The 22,068-nt window shown below is 42.4% G+C and overlaps 1 protein-coding gene across 1 annotated transcript in view; it reads left to right on the forward strand.

Moving 5' to 3' along the window:
- SAMHD1 (SAM and HD domain containing deoxynucleoside triphosphate triphosphohydrolase 1) overlaps positions 1–22,068 on the forward strand; it is a 36,073-nt gene that overhangs the window by 6,362 nt on the left and 7,643 nt on the right. The window contains exons 4-13 of the mRNA XM_056867474.1: positions 948–1,108; positions 5,264–5,379; positions 6,728–6,798; positions 7,516–7,668; positions 14,711–14,811; positions 14,984–15,092; positions 18,233–18,324; positions 18,911–19,026; positions 19,308–19,447; positions 20,983–21,078. Of these exons, the coding sequence (XP_056723452.1) occupies positions 948–1,108; positions 5,264–5,379; positions 6,728–6,798; positions 7,516–7,668; positions 14,711–14,811; positions 14,984–15,092; positions 18,233–18,324; positions 18,911–19,026; positions 19,308–19,447; positions 20,983–21,078 (1,155 nt within the window). The remainder of the gene's footprint in view (positions 1–947; positions 1,109–5,263; positions 5,380–6,727; positions 6,799–7,515; positions 7,669–14,710; positions 14,812–14,983; positions 15,093–18,232; positions 18,325–18,910; positions 19,027–19,307; positions 19,448–20,982; positions 21,079–22,068) is intronic.

Raw genomic sequence — 22,068 nt, forward strand, 5'->3', positions numbered from 1 at the left:
CTTAAATGGGTAAATTTGGTATACAAGGCTCCTAAAATTAGAATGTGGGAAAACGATCATCTTTCACCATTGTTTTGAATTATATTGTGGGGTGAGACAAGGATCTCCTCTCTTTCAGCTATAGTTTAATCAGTGTATAGAAGTTTTGGCTAATAAAATCAGAGAGGAATTTGTTAGTTTGAGAAGTGGTAATGATTTTGTCACCACTACATTATTTTAGGATGCAGATGACCAAGTGGTTGTGGTGAGAGACCTGAAGAAATAATTTAAAACCTTATTAGAAATTTTGCATGGTTATGGCCCTATAAAATTAACAGGCTATAAAATTAACTTGGCCAAATCCATATTAGCTTGCCAAGTATTGAATTGTCAATGGCATCCAAATATTGTTGTTAATGTTTATAAAACAACCAAAAGTCTTGTATAAACAGATTTTTTGCACTGACTAGTGGTTTGAATGCTTTCATGAACATGGTGAGTTGTGTGGGTTGAAGACCAGAGCACGTTGGAAGACCCATGGTACTAGGGCTTATCTCAGGCAAGCACTTGAATTGAGGCCAGGAACAAAGAGGAAGTAGGCTTTGCTTTTTTGTCCTGCTGGTTTAATTTGTGGGTTGTCTTTTTGCTTGTTTGTTTTTAAAACCCTTTTATTCAGGGGCATGTTAAGAATAATTTCCCCCCAAGAAACAAATTATCTGCATTAAGGGCAGATGTTTAATTATATTTCATGTTCTCAACATGTGTGCCGTTCATCCAAGTGAAGTATTCATTTCACTATTAAAACCTGCACTGATCGACAGCCTCATGTTTTAATGTAACTTTTTATATTAAAAATGTGAAAACAAAGAATTTTTAGTTCTGTTCCTTTACCTGAAAATAACACAAGCTTGCTTCTACTATTTTCATAAATAATGTTTGTACTTTTAAATGTTTTTTACATCTTTCAGGTATTTAATGATCCAATTCATGGCCATATTGAAATGCATCCTCTCCTTGTTCGAATCATTGATACACCCCAGTTCCAGCGTCTACGATACATTAAACAATTAGGTGGCACTTACTATATTTTCCCTGGAGCATCACACAACCGCTTTGAACATTCCCTTGGGTAAGGAAGCACCCTGTCCATTCTCTGCAAGTCTTCTCTGTTTTTGTTTTCTCCTGAACTGGTGTACTTGGTCACCAGATTCGTATTACTGATTTTCACACGCACAGCCAATTCTTCATTAACACCAAAGCCATTCTAGTATCTATAGTAAAAGAAAAGGCATGCTTTAATTTCCGGTGTCAGAAGAACATCACTATCCTATGCACCTGTTCTTTTTAAAGCTGTCTGGTGGGACAACATCCGGCCCTGCTGCCTGTCTGTGTAGTGTCCTCTGAGGTTCCACCAACTCCAACATATGTCAGAATACTTGCACCCAAGTATTTTGCAATACAAACAGGGCTCTTGACCCCCTGAAGGAGGGCTTTCCTGTACTGGCCAACTGAGGAACGGCAGTGATTCCCCCAGTGCTAGTTGTGGGTCTTCTGAGACACAGCTTCAGACCTGTCAGCTGCCCTCATTGTTTTGACTCTGCCAGTGGCCGTAGCCTCAGCCTGACCTCTCAGTTCTTTCAGTTCTGCTGTAAGTAGGTAACTGCTAAGCGGGTTGGCAGAAGCACCAAGGAGGTAGGGGGAAGAGCCCTTTAAGCCCATCTTACCCCTGCATCCCGTTGCCTGGTGTGCCCACAGCTGCAGCAGCAGCTGTGCAAAATGCCCTCATCCAGACCATGCGTGCGAATAAGTGGTTGGGGAGGTGGCAGTGCTGGTGCTCGAAGGAACATTACTTTCAGGCCAGGCAGTAACCTTGGGCAACGACGCCTTTCACCCATTGGATGAAGTGGTCCTGCCTCTTTAACTAAGTAACTCAAAAGAAATCCTCAGAAGAATTCAATATCATCAAAGAAACCAGTAAAAAACTAGTAAAGTATCTAGATTATTCAGAGGTTGTCATCACCAGAAAGTAACATGCCACTCCTCACAGTGGTTGCATTTTCAGCACACAGGAACAAACAAACCACAGTGGCTTAGGGAAGGAAGTGTAGAGAAAGCATGGGCCAAAGGCAGGACCTACTTGAAAGGACCTATGTTGAAGCAAAGGGGGAATAGTGCTTTTAGGGGTCTGAGAAAAGGGTGCCAAAATAGCATTAGATGAAAGAAGGCCCATTGTTCTATAGATGAAGTAAGGAAGGGCAAGGCCTAAGGAATAGTGCAAGGCTCAGGGGCCAAAGGAAGGGAGGATGTGGCAAAGCTGGCTGGAAACGGAAGGATCACAGCTATAGCTCATCTTTATGGCTGTTACCATGTGGGATATACATTTCCACTATGTTGTGGGCGTCTCATTTCTGAAAGACAAATGGATCTTCACAGTACAAAAATATGTGGTGAATTTTTAGACTTGCCTTGCCAAACTGCATGTAGTATTGAACTAATTTTGAGATGTGGTTATTTCCCCCTGTTTATTCTCCTCAAGGTATAGACAGGATGTATAATATATGCTCATTACATTTCATTTGATGTTTAACTATTTGTTATATACTGTACTCATAATACCTCATTCACTCCAGAAAATGGGCAATGACATTGTTCCTTGGTGTGAGAATGAACTAATCATTATTCTGTGTAGGGGCTAAGAGAATGAGCTGTGATCTAGGAAGGGTCATGCTCCAAATCTTCTCTCTCTCTCTCTCTCTCTCTCTCGTACGCTATGGGCCCCTTAGGCAGCCCACTCTCTCTCAGCTGTATGAGGATGCTAATAAAATGATTTGTTGTTGTTGACTATTATTAGTATAATTTTGTGTGCCTTCAGGTAACAGCTGACTTATGGCAACCCCTTATGGGGTTTTCAGGGCAAGAGACTAACAGATGGTTTGCCATTGCCTTCCTCTGAATAGCACCAACTGTTCAAGGGTCAGTTAATTTGTACAGATGGTGTGGATTTGCATATTGGTAAAGGTCCCCTGTGCAAGCACCAGGTCATTCCCGACCCATCCCGACGTTTTCTAGGCAGACTTTGTTTCTGGGGTGGTTTGCCAGTGCCTTCCCCAGTCATCTTCCCTTTACCCCCAGCAAGCTGGCTACTCATTTTACCGACCTTTGAAGGATGGAAGGCTGAGTCGACCTTGAGCCAGCTACCTGAAACCAACTTCCGTTGGGATCGAACTCAGGTTGCGAGCAGAGCTTTTGACTGAAGTACTGCAGCTTACCACTCTGTGCCACGGGGCTCTGTTTTGCATATAGCATGTGATAAACATTGGACATGGAAATGCAGTTGTCCACGTGCATTTTCCCCATATGTAAAGCACAAGAACATATATTTAGCTTCAACAAAGTAATTAATTGTTTTTAAGTCTGAAATTTTATTTGTTAACTATGGATGCATTTTGCTCTGAAGCAATAAATAATTGATCATTATAGCTTGTTTTCTAGTGCAGGCAATATGGATCCATGTTTCTCCATTAAAAACTGTGCATGAAAAGAGATACAATTTATTTACGTCATTTATAGTCCAATTTCTCATTGAGACTCAAGGCAAATTAAATGGTTATCACCATTGTCATGGCCAGTAAAAAGTACATTCCATGGTTTGGCTCAGAGTTAGGGAAGGGTGGGCTGCCCAGATGTTTGTTATTAGTATTCTGTTGTAATCATACATGCCGATTAGGAGGGGCTTGTTCATTCCCTATTACATCCTATTCTAAAAATCATTGATACTTGTATTGTGGAGAGAGTGTTCTGTTGCCCTGTAGGTCAGACACTTCCCCGTTTGTGCAAACTGTTGTCAGGCTCAGGCGTCCATCCCTAGCATCCTTTAAGCAAACTCGTTCAGGCAGGCAGCTCTGAAGCAGTAATACTTTATTAGGAGCAATAGGATAGATAAAAGAAACTGACTGTCTACAAACAGGTAAGGCTTGTAATGAGGAAATGTTGGCATGTTACATGGTATAAAGCCTTGCAGACATTGAAAGTAAACATGAGCAAGCAAACCCGAGATAAGCAGTTCCCAGAGAGAAAGACTAAACAGCGGTCCAACAACTGTGGAGCTGGGGAAAACAGGACGAGGGATACTGTACACAGATTACAGGCATGAGAACATGACACTCAGCCAGGCACTGGCCTAACTCATGCCAAAAGCCTATATACTCCTAGTAGAGAGCAAGGCCTGACAACTGTTTTTCTTTTCAATAAAGTATTTATCATTTTCCAGATATTCTCTGAGTTTCATATTTCAGTTCAACCCATAGTCTGAACCTATTTGGGTTGAGGTTTAAATTTCCCCAACAGTATCCAGTCACCCAGAGGTTGCTGCCAGGCCTATGGTTGCAAACCTCCTGGTGGGACCTAGAAATCTCCCAGAATTACATCTGAACTCCAGACAACAGAGATCTGTCACCCTGGAGAAATGGCTGCTCTGGAGGATAGATTCTGTGGCATAATACCATGCTGAGGCCTCTTCTCACCACAGACTTTACCCTGCTCAGACACAAAATCTCCAGGAATTTCCTAACCTGGATCAATCCAGAGCTGGCCTAGCCAGGCCTGGTCCTAGTGACTTTACCCTCAGACTTTACCACAAAATCTGTAGGAATTTCCTAACCTAGAACTTGCAGCCCTAGCCAGGCTTGGCCCCAGTGAGTCCTCCCTCAAAGGCCAAAATAGGTCTGGAAAGGGTCCTTCCCCCTGCCCCTGCCTTTTACTTTATTTACGTCATTTATAGTCCAATTTCTCATTGAGACTCAAGGCAAATTAAATGGTTATCACCATTGTCCCTGACTGCCTAGTTTCCTTGTCATATCTGGGGCAGAATATCACTTAATGTCTCTGCTGTGCAGTGCACAGCATGGGATAGGGGTTTGTTGTAGTGAGACCTTGACGACACCTCTGTGTTGAGTGAAAGAGAAACTAGCTTTAAACAGATGGTGATGTAATACACTTGAGATTGAGTGGTGCATGCTTTCCTTTTTGGAACACAGAACAATTTTTTAAAAGGACAAACATGCCCCACCCAAAATCACAAACAATTCAAAACTAGTTCCTCTTTGTGTGAGTAGATGAAGAGGGTTTATGTTTTCCAAATGAACCACTAATGAACTTTCGCATCAGGATTTTAGTTCAGAATGTATAAGCCTGGTGACATCTCACAGACACACCACCATGACCTGTCAAGTTGCTTTCTGTAGTTAGAAATTCAGCAAGTAAAGACCTATACTTCTTGTAACAGGGTTGGCCATCTGGCAGGCCACTTGGTCCGAGCACTGCAGGAACGACAACCAGAGCTGTGTATCAACCAGAGGGATATTTTATGTGTCCAAATTGCTGGCCTTTGTCATGATCTGGGTAAGCAATTTTTCATGTACTGTATACAAGGTAATGTATATGCAGTGTACCATATAAAGAAATGTATTATCAATTGTAGGCTATGTTAACATTCATTTTACTCCATTTATACCCCACCTTTCTCCCCAGTGGGGATCCACAGTGGCTTACATCATTCCCAGCCTCGCAACAACCTTGTGAGGTAGGTTAGGCTGAGTGAGTGGCTGGCCCAAGGCTTCCATGGCAGAGTGGCAATTTGGACCTGGGTTTCCCGGATCCTAGGCTGACATTTTAACCATTATACCATGCTACACCAGATCTTAGTCCGACATTCTAGCCACCCTGTTTCTTTGAAGTTATTCATCAGTACTTCTGTATTTTATCTTTCCTTAGTGATTCAAAGTAGTTTTGATAGGTTATATTAACAGGTGTTAGGGAAAAGAGACTTTTAACGTATCTAGCTTCCCACTTGGTCATGAAAGGCCAATTACACCAAATGGCAGTCTTGCATGGCAAGGCTTCTTCTATATTGTACCCTTTCAAGTTGTAGAGGGTGCACATACTTGAATGCTGCCAATGAGAGGAGCTCCATGCAGACACTACCTTAGCATGCCAGGGAGACCCTTATCAATGCACTGCCAATTTTCTATATATAATCCAAGCAGAGCAAAATCAAGGCATGTATTTAAGCCTCAGGTCTGAATCCCTGAGACCAAACTTGGAAGCAAAATGTTCACTGAAGGGGGGAAAAAGCAAAAGCTAAAAATACCCCCTACCTAATAATGCATTTTAGTGTAATTATGCGCTGTCCTGGCTTTATGGATGTAAAATGACAAAAATCCAGGACTTATATTTAAATGAAAATATTTTTAAATGTTATGAATGTCCATTTGAATCCAGGAACCTCTTGTCTTTGAGACATAGAAAGAGATCCTTTTTGTTGTACAAACAACATTCCTTTTGTCTGTTTATTGTTGTTGAACATGCAGAATCAAAGGCAGTAAGTAATTGGAGGTAAATACACATGTTAAAAAAAATATTATTTGATCTCATTTACTCTCATATGGTTTACAGCCAACTAAGAGACCAGCTAGCATTGTAAATCATACGAAAACTTGCATGCGCAGAAGAGGTTAATAATATTTACCAGGGAAACAGCGCAGGAGATTTTCTGCATCTATTCGGGTCATGTAGAGGAGATCAAAAGATAGCCAGGTTTAAGCAGCTGCTAGTTTTACCTTTGTGAAAGCCAATTTAAATGTTAAAAAAGGCTTTGCTATAGTCAAGAGGAATATCAAAATTAGTATACAAAACCAGCATACATCTTACCCGTGCCATACAAATGAATTGTGTACTCCTTCCTTTTTAGGTCATGGGCCATTCTCCCACATGTTTGATGGAAGATTCATCCCACTTGCGAATCCAAAATCCACATGGAAGGTGAGTATGCCACATTTAGAATGTGACCTTTTTATAAATGGAGCGTTCATTTTGGGATGTGCTGTCATCTGGTGGTACATGCAGAAGTACATGCAGATCTCTGAAATGTTCTTTCAAGAAAAACTACTTAATAGTATCTTGAGGAAATATAGTTACTAATGCTTTGGTTTGTTTAGGAAATGCTTAACTCTTCACAGGTTATGCAACCCAAATTCCTTTTTCTAGGGCATGTTTTCTTTCTTTGACTTTGCTGCTTTATTTTCTGTCTGAATGTTTCAAATTTCAGCCTAATCAATTTTGTTCAGATATTTTGTTCTTCAGCAGGAGTGTCAAATGCCATTAGAAACTTCAGCAGCTGACATGGGGAGAGAGTGCTGCATTCTCCCATCCTTTGGTTGTTGCTCTGCTTGCTGCGGAAAGAAGACCAGAATTGCTACCTCCCTGCACTCATCCCCTCCAATCCAAGTTTTTAGTGACTAAAAAATGTATTTCTATTCATTGTTAGCAAACTGCCTTTTCAACCCATGTATATATTTAAAGTGAAGCAAAGTTAGTCTTTTAGTTGCTACAAGAGTCCTTTTACTTAATGAGCCAAAACCTAGGGTACCACTGTTATATTTACAAAGATTATATTGTTAGCAGGGGTTTTTTGTGTGGTTTTAATTTTTGCCCTTTGTTACAATATGTGTTCTGATTAATCATTAACATTGACTGCAGCATGAAGAGGCTTCTGTGAAGATGTTTGAGTACCTGATTGCTTCCAATGAGCTGGAATCAGTCATGGAGTATTATGGTCTCAGTCTGCCTGAAGATATAGAGTTTATTAAAGAACAAATAGGAGGACCCACAAAAAACCCCAATGACGATTCAGTGAGTATCTTTCTCCACCTCTCTGGATGTTATCAAAATTAAATGCTGTTCAGTTTAGTGATTGAATTAATTGATTTTTTTAGTATGCTCATAGACCAGCACAAAAATATATACCAAAAATATTTACAAGTGGGGACTCGCAAGAAACTTGTAGGAGCAGCTGTTCCATTCCCCCACCCTTGTTTCCTCCCCTCTCCCCCTTCTTCTCTCAATCTCTCAATCTTTCTCCCTCCTGCCACCCTTTTCTTTCTCTCCCAGGCCTGACACTTTCTCTTTCTGCCTCCCACCCCATCACTTTCTGCCCCCTCATTACTCTCTCTGCCCCCATCATCCTCCCGGCCTCCCACTTGCTCCCCCCCTACAGCAGTAGTGGTGGCAGCAGCTCTCCTGGAATCAAACGGATCTCCCAACTACAGAAATCAGTCCCTCTTAGGGTGGCCAGCTTCTGGTGTGGAAATTCTTGGAGATTTGGGGGTGGAGCCTTGGGAGGGTGAGGTTTGAGGAGGAAAGCAACCTCAGCAGGTACAATGCCATGGACTCCACCCTCCAAAGTAGCCATTTTCTCCAGGGGAACTGATCTCTGTCATCTGGAGATCCAGGATTTGAACCTGTGTCTCCCAGACCCTGCTGTGGCGCTCTTAACTGCTACACCTAGGGCTGTAAACCTCCAGATGGTGGCGGGGCTCTCCCTCTGTTACAACTGATCTCCACACAACAGATCAGCTCACTGTTTTGGAAAGTGGATTCTATGGCACTATACCCCATTGAAGTCCCTCCTCTAAACTCCACCTTCCCCAGGCTCCACCCCCAAAATCTCCAGGTATTTCCCAAACTCGAGCTGGCAACCATAGTTACACTACACCAGCTTTCATAGGGTGGTTGTTGTTGAACAGTAGCAAGCAGTCATGCCTAGTCAGGTGGTATTAAAGAGGAATTGTGGGATTAAATAGGCTGGGGCCTACCAAGTACCCTAAACCCTCCAGCATAATAGCAGGCATAACTTGAACTCTGCTAGAACTCTTAGTACGAGTAAACAACAGTTAGAAATATTTGGGGAAGAAGGTTCTTCTTCTTGTGGGGTAGCCAAAAGTTAGCGTAACATTCTTTCCTTGGCCAGTAAAAAGTACATTCCATGGTTTGGCTCAGAGTTAGGGAAGGGTGGGCTGCCCAGATGTTTGTTATTAGTATTCTGTTGTAATCATACATGCCGATTAGGAGGGGCTTGTTCATTCCCTATTACATCCTATTCTAAAAATCATTGATACTTGTATTGTGGAGAGAGTGTTCTGTTGCCCTGTAGGTCAGACACTTTCCCGTTTGTGCAAACTGTTGTCAGGCTCAGGCGTCCATCCCTAGCATCCTTTAAGCAAACTCGTTCAGGCAGGCAGCTCTGAAGCAGTAATACTTTATTAGGAGCAATAGGATAGATAAAAGAAACTGACTGTCTACAAACAGGTAAGGCTTGTAATGAGGAAATGTTGGCATGTTACATGGTATAAAGCCTTGCAGACATTGGAAGTAAACATGAGCAAGCAAACCCGAGATAAGCAGTTTCCAGAGAGAAAGACTAAACAGCGGTCCAACATCTGTGGAGCTGGGGAAAACAGGACGAGGGATACTGTACACAGATTACAGGCATGAGAACATGACACTCAGCCAGTCACTGGCCTAACTCAGGCCAACAGCCTATATACTATATACAGTATCCAGTCATCCATCTTCTCCTGGTGCTTTATTTAATTTAGTTTTATTTATTACTGATTTTAATTCCTCTAATGTTATTTCAGCATCTAGCAGTTCTTTATGTTCCTGTGAAATTTTATCCCATTCAAATTGTGTTAAGTATTTTTCTATTTCTTTTTCTGAAACTATTCCCTGTATATAAAGATTAGAATAATTATCTATAAAAGTTTCTGTAATTTTTTGTTTGTCTGAGAAAACTTTACCATCCTTCCTTATTTTCAGTATTGGCATTCTCCTCTCTTTACATTTGAGTTGCCATGCTAACATTTTACCTGGTTTATTTGAATGTTCAAAAAATCTTTGCCTATTATACAGTATTTTTCTTTCTATATCCGTAATTAATAAAATCTCATATTGTTGTTGCAAATTTTTTATTCTGTCAATCTGTTCTTGTTTAAGTAATTTAGTTTGTGCTTTTCTTAATTGTATTTCTGCCTGTTTAATTTCCTCCAGTATTTTTTTCTTTTTCCACTCTCTCTCTCTAAACCACCTCGAATTTTGTTGTATTAAAATGCCTCTTATCACTGCTTTCCCCGCATCCCAAACAATATCTTCAGGAGTACCGTTATTTGCATTTTCTTGAAAATAATATTGTATTTCTAATTTTATTTTATCTACTATCTTCTTATTTTTTAATAAATATTCATTAATATGCCATGACTTGTTTCTCTTGTTACAAATGAATTTGGGAATCAACAATGCATTGTGATCTGATAAGACTTTTGGTAAGATTTCGAGGTCATCTAGTTTACATATGATATCTTTAGATAGCCATAGCATATCTATTCTAGAATGAGAGCTATGTCTTGAGGAATAAAAAGTATATCCCCTTTTATTACCATTTTTCATTCTCCATGCATCAAACATTTCCCATTGTTCTGTTAGGTGATCAAAAATACCAGGTAATTTACCTTCGGATTTCCCCTGTTTTTTTTTCGTTGATCTATCTAATCGAGGATCTATTACTCCATTGAAATCACCCATCCATATCATATTTTCCGTAGCATGTTCAGCCAATATTGATGTTAGATCCATATAAAATAATTTTTGATTACTATTAGGTGCATATATACCAACCAATACTATTTTTTGATAACCACACACAACCTCTACCATCAAAGTCCTTCCTTCTGCATCTTTATACAACATCCTCAGTTCAAATATTAAAGGAATATACATAGCTATTCCATTGATTTTTTTCTTTTCATTACATGAAGTAAATAGTTTACCCAATTTATCTTGTTCTAACCTTGTGACCTCCTTTGTTAAAATGTGTGTCTCCTGTAAACAAAAAATGTTAGCTTTCGATTTCTGTAGATGATAAAATATTTTCCTCCTCTTATTTGGAGAGTTCAAACCATTAACATTCCATGATAGTATTTTCATCGTTTTTAATTAGTAATAACTCATTTTTATTTTCTATATATATATCTCTATATATAGAAAAAAGAGGAGAGAAAAAAAAAGATTTCCCTCCGAATTTATAATACTCCCTCCCCCCCTCCCCCAATAGTATCCCCTTCTCCCTCTTAAAGTTCGTCAAGCTTTCTGGCTCAATCTGTATCCTCTTCTTCCGTCAGTTCTTTTCCTCCTTAAGCTTCTGCAGCCTTCTCGTCCTCTGTAAGTTTCTTTTCAGCCAGTTCTTTGGTTGGTTGTTGTGGTGGTTTACTTAAGTCTCCTTCATGTCTTCGCAAGAACTGATCAGCTTTGGCCACATCTGTAAATTTAAATCTCTTCGATTTGAATATAAATGAGACACCTTGAGGGTATTCCCATCTATGTTGTATTCCGTTGTGTCTCAGCCTTGCCACAAACTCTGCAAAATCCTTTCTTTTTCTCAATAATCTCCCTGGAATCTCCTCCATTAGTCTCACGGGTTGGCCATCTATTGTTAGAGGGTTGTTGTAGTGCTTGTTCAGTATCAGGTCCCGATGAGATCTTGAGAAAAATTGTACCAAACAGTCCCTTGGAACTTTATTTCTGACTGCAAAGGCAGAGTTGACTCTATAAGCTGTGATTATCATGCCTTCCACTATTGCTTCTTCTTCTTGTAAAAAGTCAGCCAAGAGCACTTTCAGGTATTCTTTCAAATCAGAACCCTCAAGCCGTTCTTTGAGACCACGTATACGAATCCAGCTTTCCTTTATCTTCAGTTCTAACATTGCCGCGTGGTCATCTCGTCGTTCTTCACGCTCTTGGCTTGCCTCCAATGATAATTCTATAGTATCAACCTTTTTTCTGGTTTCTTTACTTTCCTTTGATTGTTTTTGTTGTTTCGCCTCCAACTTATCCTGCTTTAGTGTTAAGGCTGAGATAGAGTCCTGCAGTGTTGAAATAGCTGCAGTGTTCTGGTTAAGGCCTTGCTTGACAAAATCCATATCTTGCTTCATTGACACAACTTCAGATTTTACTTCTGCCACATCTTTTTTTACTTCAGCCAGTTCAGTTTTAACTGATGTCACTTCCTGAAGTGTCTTTGTTAAGAGTTCTTGCAAGGAGTTCAGAGTGGCATCAGGTTTTTTAGCCATTTTTGCCAGAGAAGTTGATCCTGTTGCTGGAGAAGTATCTGGTGAGATAGCTGGACTAGTGACAGATGATCTTCTTTTTGGTTGTATGGATAGTTGAGTCTGAAGGATCTTGGGATCTTTAATAAGTACTTTAGGATGCTTTTCTGAGTCTGTTTTATTCTTTCCTTCTTTATCTCCCATTAAAGCACTCAGAATAGCAGCATTTGTAATCCAAAAGAGAGAAGAGAGGGGGGGGGGGAATGACAATCTTACAACATCAGTTCAGAGAGTCTCAACAGTGGAGCATATAGCTGAAAAAATCACTCCTGGAAAGCAGTTAACGCATGCAAGATGTTGTCCATCAGTATTTCATTGCCAGCTCAGCAACCACAAATCTACTGAGTGTCTCTTAAAGCTGTCAGAATCAGCTAGGCAATAAATTTAACTGCGCCACAGCCTGCAAAAAGCCAAGTTTCGTTTTAAGTTCGTTAGAGAGTATAGGAAAAAAAATCAGCTTGCTTCTCCTTGTTGCATATACACCCAGACACCCCTGTGATTCTCTAGTTTGATATCAAAATACAGAAAAAAACCCTTTGAGCTTTTTCCGCGCCTCTGAACCGCCGTCCCGATTTCCAAGAAGACAATGGCGCCTGCTTCTCCGCTAGCCCGCCCGAGCGCTCGCCGCCGCTTCCAAGGCAGCGAGCGCATCTAGGGCAAGCCGCGAGCAGGCTGCCTGCTCAGCATCCCCTCTTCTCCAAGGGGAGCCGCGACAATCGTTCGGGGGGGGATTCCCCTCCCTCCCACGCCTCTTCGGTCGGGGCGCGAGGCTCGCGCTGCCGCGGTGGTCGGCGGCGGAAACGGAAGTCCGAATCTTTGGAATTCTGACACAGCATGGTGGCACAGCTACAAAATAGCTGCTGCAGGAGGTAGAGCCAGCCACAAAAATGTCTGCTGCAGCTTACCTTCAGTCACACAGTGAAGATCCTTGTGGTGTGGTGGCAGCTGCTGTCAAAGCAATGTTTTTAAAAATCTGCACAGGCAATCAGAAGTCTTGCTGGGCAAAACTGCCTCCTGGCCCCATCCACTTGCTGAAAACACTTGGCGGGCACCAGGAAAGATGTTAGTGGGTCCCATGGCACCCATGGGCACCACGTTGGGGACCCTGGCATAGTGGAAGAGCACATTCCTTGTAAGAAATGCTGGGTTCAGTCCCTGGCAGTCCAGTGAATGGATCTCTGGTACTAGAGTAGTTGTAAAATACACGTGAATTAGATATAGGGGAATAGACAATTGTCATGGATTAGGTCAGGGGTGGGGAACCTTTTTCCTGCCAAGGGCCATTTGCACATTTATAACATCATCTGGGGGCCATACCAGGTGTAGATCTCTGAGTGGGGGGGGGGAGAGGCTAGGGTTGCCAGGTCTCCGGCCACCACCTGGAGGTTGGCAACCCCAGGGGAGGCCACACAGAAAAGGCCTGGAGGGCGCCCCCACTCCCCTGGTCCTCCCCCCTCCCAGGCAGGAGGGCAGCCAGCAGTGGGCCCGAGCAAACGAGGCGCCAGGGGGGCACAGCCCGCGGTCGATCGGCAAGGGAGGAAAGGGAAGAAGGAAGGAAAACAGAAAGATGAAAAGGGAGAGAGGGAGAAAAAATGGAAAGGTGGGGAGAAAGAAAAGGACGGAGGGAGACAGACAAAGAAAGAGACAGAAAGAGAGGGAGAGAGAAAAGCCTTCCCTCCCCACACACACACACCTGCCGGCCCCATGCAATCGGGCCGCAGGCCCTCCCCCCAGAGTCCACAAAAGGCCCCCTGAAGCCCAATCGGCTTTTGCGCGCATGCTTTGCCGCCGGGAGCTGCAGGCCTCTTCCCCCCCCCCATCTCACTGCTCAACAGCCGACAGGCAGCTAGAGGGGCTTACAGTGTGACCCAGCGTTCCTGCATGCTGCGGCAATAGGGGGCAGCCTTGGGGGAAGTGTCCCTCCCCCTCCTCTCGCCGACCAACACCAGTTCGGCGAGAGGAGGTCCAAAGGGCGCCGAAGCGCCCTTGCAAGCCGTGGCCCGAGGAACACCCTCGGGGAGGGCCGCCCTGTGCCGTGCCTCAGCGGCAGGGCCCTGGAGCTCCCGAGGGCCACAAAAAATGTCCTCGGGCCGCATATGGCCCTCGGGCCTGAGGTTCCCCATCCCTGGATTAGGTGGACTGTCTAACCCAGTATAAGGAAACATGTTTTTAGTTTCAGAGGGAAGCCATGTTGGTCTGCAATACAACTTATCTGCAATAGAACAACTAGATTCGAGTCCAGTAGCACCTGGTAGACCAACAAGATTTTTGGGGTTTCAAGAGTCAGATATGAGTTGGAATCAGTTCACCTTCCAAACTAAATCAAAGTCCAAATAGACCAGACTGAAAAAAGCAAAGAAAGACTGGAATCCATGTGCAAATCAGTGTGATTTACAATGAGCAGTATAACTTCTTGTTAGAGCAGACTGAAGTTTGTAAAAAACCTTAGAGATGTTGAACTTGGATGTTCTAATGGGCAGCGTATAAGAGGCATTGCTTGTATCTGAACAAATAGCAAAAAGTACTTGACACTTTGATTTGTACAAAAAAAAGTTGGTCTAACATTCCCCCCCCCCTCCATCATTGATGTGCTAGCAATAATGGTCTGTTTTACCATGTACAAAGCTATAATGTTTAGTATAACTGATGCTTAGAAATCCTGTTATGATACCAAATTGGTACGTACTGTGGATTCAAATACAGTTTTTACTTGGTCCCCTTGTCCTGTCCTCTAGTGGCCTTACTGTGGACGATCAGAAGAGAAGAGCTTCCTGTATGAGATTGTGGCAAACAAAAGAAATGGCATCGATGTAGATAAATGGGATTACTTTGCAAGGTATAGACTTTTTTTTTTTTAGTTCAAACAGAATTTTGGCAGAGTTTTATTCTATTTTTAACCTCAGGAACATCCATTATTTAATGAGGGCCTGACCTTTTCCATGTGTTCTTGTGATGCTGATCTTTGGCTTTGAACAATTCATGATTGACTATTTCTGAAATATTTTTAGGGATTGTCATCATCTTGGAATCCAAAATAACTTTGATTATGAACGCTTCATTAAATTTGCTCGGGTCTGTGAAGTAAATAAAAAGAAGCATATTTGTACCCGTGATAAGGTGAGCTTAATAATAGAGGAGAATTGCAGATATGATGTTACTCTCTCAGTGGCAGTGTGAAATACTTGCCTGCAAGTTTCTGCTTGTTTTGCGCATTTCTCCCCTTTCTTTCCAGTTGCTGAGGGAGGCGTTATCCTATTTTGCCCTTACCACCAGTCTTGGGGCTTAGATCAGGCTGAAAGATAGTGACTTGCCCAAGGCCAAATAATGAACTGTTGACCTGAATGGGGATTTGAACTTGGATGTTTTGAACCACATAATAGAAGTTCTGCTCAAATTAGGAAAATGAAAATTTAAGGCATGTTGCATGTGTTCAAATGTGTGTGTCTTCTGAGAAAATTTCAGAAACATGTACCCATCCTATCCTGGATCCAAGGTACCTTTCCATACTTTTTAAGGCCTCTTGTGAATGGCCATGTCACCATCATGGTAGAAATGATACTCTGAGGACCTAAAGTGACATGTTAACTAGTAAGGCCGTGGTAACTGGTATATGATATTTAATCTTCTCCAGGCTGTTTTGTGTCTTACTGAACCAGCCAGTGAAAGCCTTGCAGTTGAATAAACAGAACTTTAAGAGGCTGAGATTCTACCAAGAAAAGAAAATTATGCAAAGCAATTTTAGCTTTTAAAAAGGTTGCAATTTGAATACTATATAGCAGTGATGGCGAACCTTTTAGAGACCGAGTGCCCAAACTGCAACCCAAAACCCACTTATTTATCGCAAAGTGCCAACACAGCTAGAAGTCCACATGGGGCTAGGGGTTGCCAAGTCCCTCTTTGCTACCTGCGGGAGGTTTTTGGGGTGGAGACTGAGGAGGGTGGGGTTTGGGGAGGGATTTCAATGCCATAGAGTCCAATTGCCAAAGCGGCCATTTTCTCCAGGTGAACTGATCTCTATTGGCTGGAGATCAGTTGTAATAGCAGGTGATCTGCAGCTAGTACCTGGAGGCTGGCAACCCTAACAGTACTGCTGGACTCTTTAATTTGAATTGTGAAACTGACTACATATGATATCATTACAGTTGTAATAGCAGGTGATCTCCTGCTACTACCTGGAGGTTGGCAACCCTGCATAGGTGGCTGAGCGGGGGAAGGAAAGCAGCTGGAGCATAGCCCCCACCCCTTCAGTTTGGTTCTTTTTCCAACTGTTATCTTCATACAAATTTAAAAAGACTGTTATGCGGGGGGGGGGCTGATGGTGGGGACAGCCCTCTGCACACGCTCAGAGGCACCTTCGGTTGCATGAACGAGCAGAGTGGAAACCCGAGCTAAGCAAAGGGCTCAGCTCCAGCACAAATACCAGGTAGGGCCCCGTTCACCGCCAATCCCCCGTGCTGCAGTCACCAACCAGCCTGCCGCAGACGGCTGCCCAGGCATCCCACTCCCGGTCCAGCCCCGTGCTGGCTCCACCTCTTCCAGTCCTCGGCAGAAGGCTCGTCATTGTCTTCACTTCCGGAGCGCGCAGCTGGCAACTGCGGAGAAGGCACTGGTAAGGAGCCCGGTGCTTCCCGGAGGAGACGGGAAGGCACCGCTGGTCCCCAGTCTCCTCAGCAGGGGAACGAACTCAGGCGAACTCTGTGCTGGTGCGACAGCGTGCGTGCCCACAGAGAGGGCTCTGAGTGCCACCTTTGGCACACGTGCCATAGGTTCGCCACCACTGCTATATAGAGTGTGCTTTAGATGTTGAATACAGATGTGTAAATCAGAGTCAACACTCCAGCTTCTTGTTCAGCTCCACAAAACCCCTGTAGACTTGGAAGTGAGAGGGGAGGGTTTTTATCCAGCACCCTGCTCTCCAGCCTTCCCCCTTGCTAGACCAGGACTGAAAATCTGGCTTCCTCCCTCTTATAAAGGCCTTCCCCAGTCTGGACTGACTTGACATGCTGCCTTGGATCCTCTCAGGGGTAGACCTTCCTCCAAAAGAAAGTGATGCAGCCTCCAGGGGCCTATCCCTGTTGGCCCTGCAGGACCAACAACTGCTGCATCTGTTGCCAGTCAGCCAGCTGTACATCACTTTGGGTTTTAAAGGGCCCACAAGCCTAGTTGCAGCTTGAAGCCATGTTTCAAGCTCAGCTGATCGCCTGATCAAACGTGATCATCTCGTAGTCCACCCCACCCAGCTGTGCCACGGCAGGGCCATTATTATTTATTATTATTTTATAAAAGTAAAAATGACATAAATTCGAATAAAATACAACACATACAACAAAGCAGAGAATTTGGGCATAGTGTCAAATCCTACTCTAGACGAATGAAGTAAAATACACTATTTCAAGGACTATACATTGAACAGTTATGAAAAAAGAAACCTATATTTGGAGGGGATGTCCCACCCTTTATGACATTTTATTAACAGGGCCATTATTGAGCTGTTACGGAGTCTGCTGTCTAATCTGGCCCCCAGGGGGTTCTGGAGTCACTGTTGATCTAGAGCAGTTGCCGGTCGATGAGGCCATCTTCATCGCCTCTCAACACCAGAGATATATTAAGAGCAACACACGGTTTTGCCAGTTAATAGTGCTAAAGATTTAAGAATATCTGAATCATTAGGTAGAATGTTTGCTTCTTTTCTTTTACTAGACCAGAAAGTAATGTCTCTTGCAGAAAGATTGTTCTGCTGTTTATGAACTTTTCATTTATTAAAGCATTCTACTTTTCTGTAGAAAAGCATCTAGTTTTCTTATGCCTAAGAACTTCTTTTCTTTTGTGTTCTTAAGTTGCAATCTTAAGCACTCTTACTAAGGAATGTGGCCTGTTGAACTCATCAGGACTTCTGAGTAAGCATGCTTAGGTCATTCTGTATGTCATTCAGAGATAAGCATTACCAAGTAAAAGTCGTTCATGTACTGATACCAGTTCTTGTACAAAATGTTACTTTGGGTATCCTTCTGTTTCTCTAAAAAGTATCTTTGGATTGGTGCCACCCACCCCCAGGCATTTGCTTGAGGCACCAGCATTTATGGGAGAAGCTTTCTCATTATCCTGTGCGTAATCAGAGGATCCTCCTCAGTGCACTTGTATTTCCAAAGCTGTATGGACAAGATGCCTAGTACTTGCCATGAATAATCCATTGTCTGGCACTGTGTTCTAAATATAGAAGCTAGTTAAAAGGCAGGTTTTTTTTCTTGGGACTCCAGGAGGTTGGAAATTTATATGACATGTTTCACACCCGGAACTGCCTGCACCGCAGAGCTTATCAGCACAAGGTTGGCAACATAATTGAAACCATGTAAGTTGGGGTCGATTGTTAATGGGATAGGCCTTGATGTTAGTCTTAATCGTCTGAACTTTAATTTGCAACTTTTATTCAGATTTTATCATTTCTTTGTTTTTAGATGGTACACGTGTATATTATAGTAGGCATCATCTTAGAAGAGGAATTCCATTTTGTGTGTGGGTGAAGGGCAAATGAGACCTACAAAACGCAATCTTTAGAAATACTTGTATTAAAAGTAATATATTTTTAAATATGTTATCCAGTTGAATCGGGATGCACTTGCAGTTGATCACCAGGTTTTTAATCAATCTCACCAAGAAATCAGTTAAAGGTTGCCACTCTTATTTTTGGGGTGTTTTGGGGGGCTTCTTATGTGAATGACCACCATTCTGAAATCATGGTTGGAAGTGAATTTTGCAGAATGTCCATTAAATAAAAAGCCTGATTAAACTTAATCTTTGCCACCTTTATTGTATCTGCTTTGCTTACTTAGAGTGGTTATGATTTAGGAAAGTGAAGTTTCTAAAATTAGTTGAAAATCCCTGATTGCAGTAATATTGAAGTTAAGAATTCTTGTTCATGTCACATTTCAATCCAGGATTACAAATGCTTTCTTAAAAGCTGATAAGTATATCAAGATAAAGGGCTCCAAAGGAAAAGAATACCACCTCTCTACATCAATAGAGGATATGGAAGCTTATACTAAGCTAACAGGTATGGGAAGTTGTTAATGATATCTGATACATAAAACCTAATCCCACTGACTTTGGCAGTGTTTCCCATTTATTTCAGAAGAGATTGGATTTTTATTTGCCTAGGCTAGGTTCTGATTCCATTTGAGCACAAAAAGATTGGTTTACTTTTCCACCTGAGTTTTCAAAGGTCCAGAGCTGAAGATGACCCCTAGGTTGCAGATTACATTTTTTAGATGTGCAAAAGAAAACTTTTGGTTGGGTTCGATGATCATAGCATTACTTGTGATTGATTTCTGGCAGATGACATCTTTCTGACAATTCTGCACTCTGATCTCCCGGAGCTGCATGAAGCACAGGAAATTTTGCGTAAAATAGAGCGCCGTGATCTCTACAAGTACCTGGGAGAGACTCAACCTCCAGAGGGCAAGGAAATAAAACAGGTAGACATGGTTATCAAAGTTGCATTGGTGAGGTATTCTACTTTTATTAATTTTTTTCAGCTGTGATCATAGAGTGATGAACCAATAGCTTCCCCCCTCCATTGTCAATAAATATCAAAGCCAAATTGCTTAATTTTTTTTCAGACTCAGAGCAACTAGTATAGTAAAGGTATTTTAATGATATATTGGAACATTTTGCCTACTGTTTGGCTTGCCAGGCAGGCAGTTGAAATGACCAGCCCAGCTCACCTGATTCACATCTCTGAAGTGATTGTATGCATTGTATGTTCTCGACTGGAGCTGAGAAAGTGACTCCACCATTTCTTTTCTACAGCACAAAAGCTGGCTGGATCCAATCCCAGTACTCTAATCACTTCACCACACTAGTGTAGTTCGCTTAATCTGAGATCTAGTCAAACTCACAGTTACTGGCTTGGAGTCAAGGCAGGTGTTTGTTCTACATTGGACCCCAAAACTGATCAGTCAGGATCCTGTGTTAGGTTGAGGGGAATTAATAATACCACTCCCTGTCCTGAGCCAACCAGTTCTGCCTTCTGTTTGTGGGCAATTGTGCAGACTGTGTATGTACCACAGTCTGGCAGCCATGTTAGAGAAAATTGGTAAAGTTGTGTGCTTTCACCTCTCCAGTTTTAATTCTTGATATTTTGAGTAGTGGTCTTAGATTATACAAATAGTCTGCAACAACTTGCCTGTAATTTAGTAACCGTTCTGTGATTAATAAACTAACCCCTGCCTTAGTCTGCTTTAGGGTTGCCAACTTCCTGCTGGTAGCTGGTGATCTTCTGGGATTTCAACTGATATCTAGACGACAGAGTTCAGTTGACCTAGAGAAAATGGTCACTTTGGAAGGTGGGCTGTTTGACATTATGCCCCATTGAAGTCCTTCCCCACAAAAACTCTCCCCTCCCCAGGCTCCATCCCCCAAATCTCCAGGTATTTCCCAACTTGGAGCTGGCAACCCTAGTGGACTTGGAGAAATTATCTTTGTATCCTGGCCAATAAAAGATGACGTATTAGAAGACATCATTTACATACTTTGAGTTCTTATGTATAATGATGCAGGGTATCTTTATTTACATGGGTAACCTTAGTCACTTGTTTCACGGCCTAAATTACCTCTCAGGTGATAGTGAGGGTAACATGGGTGGAGACCATGTAAACCTGAACTTTTTGAATGAAGGATGAGGTAATAGTATAACTAAACATCTGTGCATGAGAGAAAAGGTTACTTTGTTTTAAAAACTGTGCTTATCAGAATAATTGCAAACCTGTTTGAATTAAAATGTTGTCGAAGGCTTTCACGGTCAGAGTTCATTGGTTCTTGTAGGTTATCCGGGCTGTGTGACCGTGGTCTTGGTATTTTCTTTCCTGACGTTTCGCCAGCAGCTGTGGCAGGCATCTTCAGAGGAGTAACTCTGAAGGACAGTGTCTCTGTTTGAATTACTTTTGATTTGAAAATGTGAACTTACTAATTATCTGATTATACAAAAAAGTGAAAGGCTTTATATCCACAGGAGCAGTATGATAAATTGCCTGCTGAAATTGCTAAGTCTAAGCCAGCAACAGAAAATCAGGATGTTGGATTGAAGACTGAAGACTTCATAGTTGACGTAATTTTTTTTAAAACAGTTTTTAGCATGTTGCTTTGCTTACTTTCAACGCACATGTAGTTTTTATCCTGCAGAGGTTCCATTGGGAGAAATGAAACTTTCTCTTCCCTCCCATTTTTGCAGCCAGTCCCCCTGTGGCCTGCAAATAGCTTGACAAAAAACCATGTGGGTTGAGGGCTTCAGTGAGGAAGGAAATTGGTTGAGATCATCTCTTCCTTCCTGTTGTGTCTGTAAAACGTCTGTTAAATACAATCCTAGCAGTGGCATCTTAACCAGGGGCATGCTGGTTAATTGTCAGTGCTCTGGCAGTGGTTGCATAACTGGTTGGTATCCTGTGCTCTCCGATATTTTAAACTGAGCAATGCACCCTGGGTTGCTGCATAAGAAACACAACACCCTCTGCTGTAGAAAGAACCATGTCCTCCAAATGTATTCCCTTTTGACACAGAGAAAGAAGCACGGCCACTCCAGCCCTCGTTCACTTACCATGAGCTTTTCTAGTCAAGGATGCAGGTCCCAGCAGGGGAAGAATAGCCCATAGAGGAGGTTTCTTTGCAAGGTGAGGGATACACAGTCATTAGGACAGCAACAGGAGAATACAGTAAAACGTTTACGGAACACGTTCCTGACATCCGCCCAACAACTCACTAGGGCAAAAACACTCGTGTGAGAAACTGGAATGAGGGGATGTAAATCTCATCCAATGGGGAGCTGTCAATAAGGCAAAGCTGACCTTTTCCCCAGCAGAGGAAGGAGAACTAGAATCCAGTACCTCACACACTGTATGCTGTCCCACACCCAACTGGACACGTAGGAGCAAACATATCATGGGGTATTTGAAATTCTCCATTAGCTTGGAAGTCAAAGATAGCCATATATACCAGGGTAAGGGACTGGAGAAAACAGCATAGTGCCCTATAGAAATCCCATCATGCATACCATAAGCATCTAAAAAATTAATCTTTGTCTACTCATCTAAATATTTAACTG

Source organism: Euleptes europaea, chromosome 2 (genome assembly GCF_029931775.1).
Source record: "Euleptes europaea isolate rEulEur1 chromosome 2, rEulEur1.hap1, whole genome shotgun sequence".
NCBI lineage: Eukaryota > Metazoa > Chordata > Lepidosauria > Squamata > Sphaerodactylidae > Euleptes > Euleptes europaea.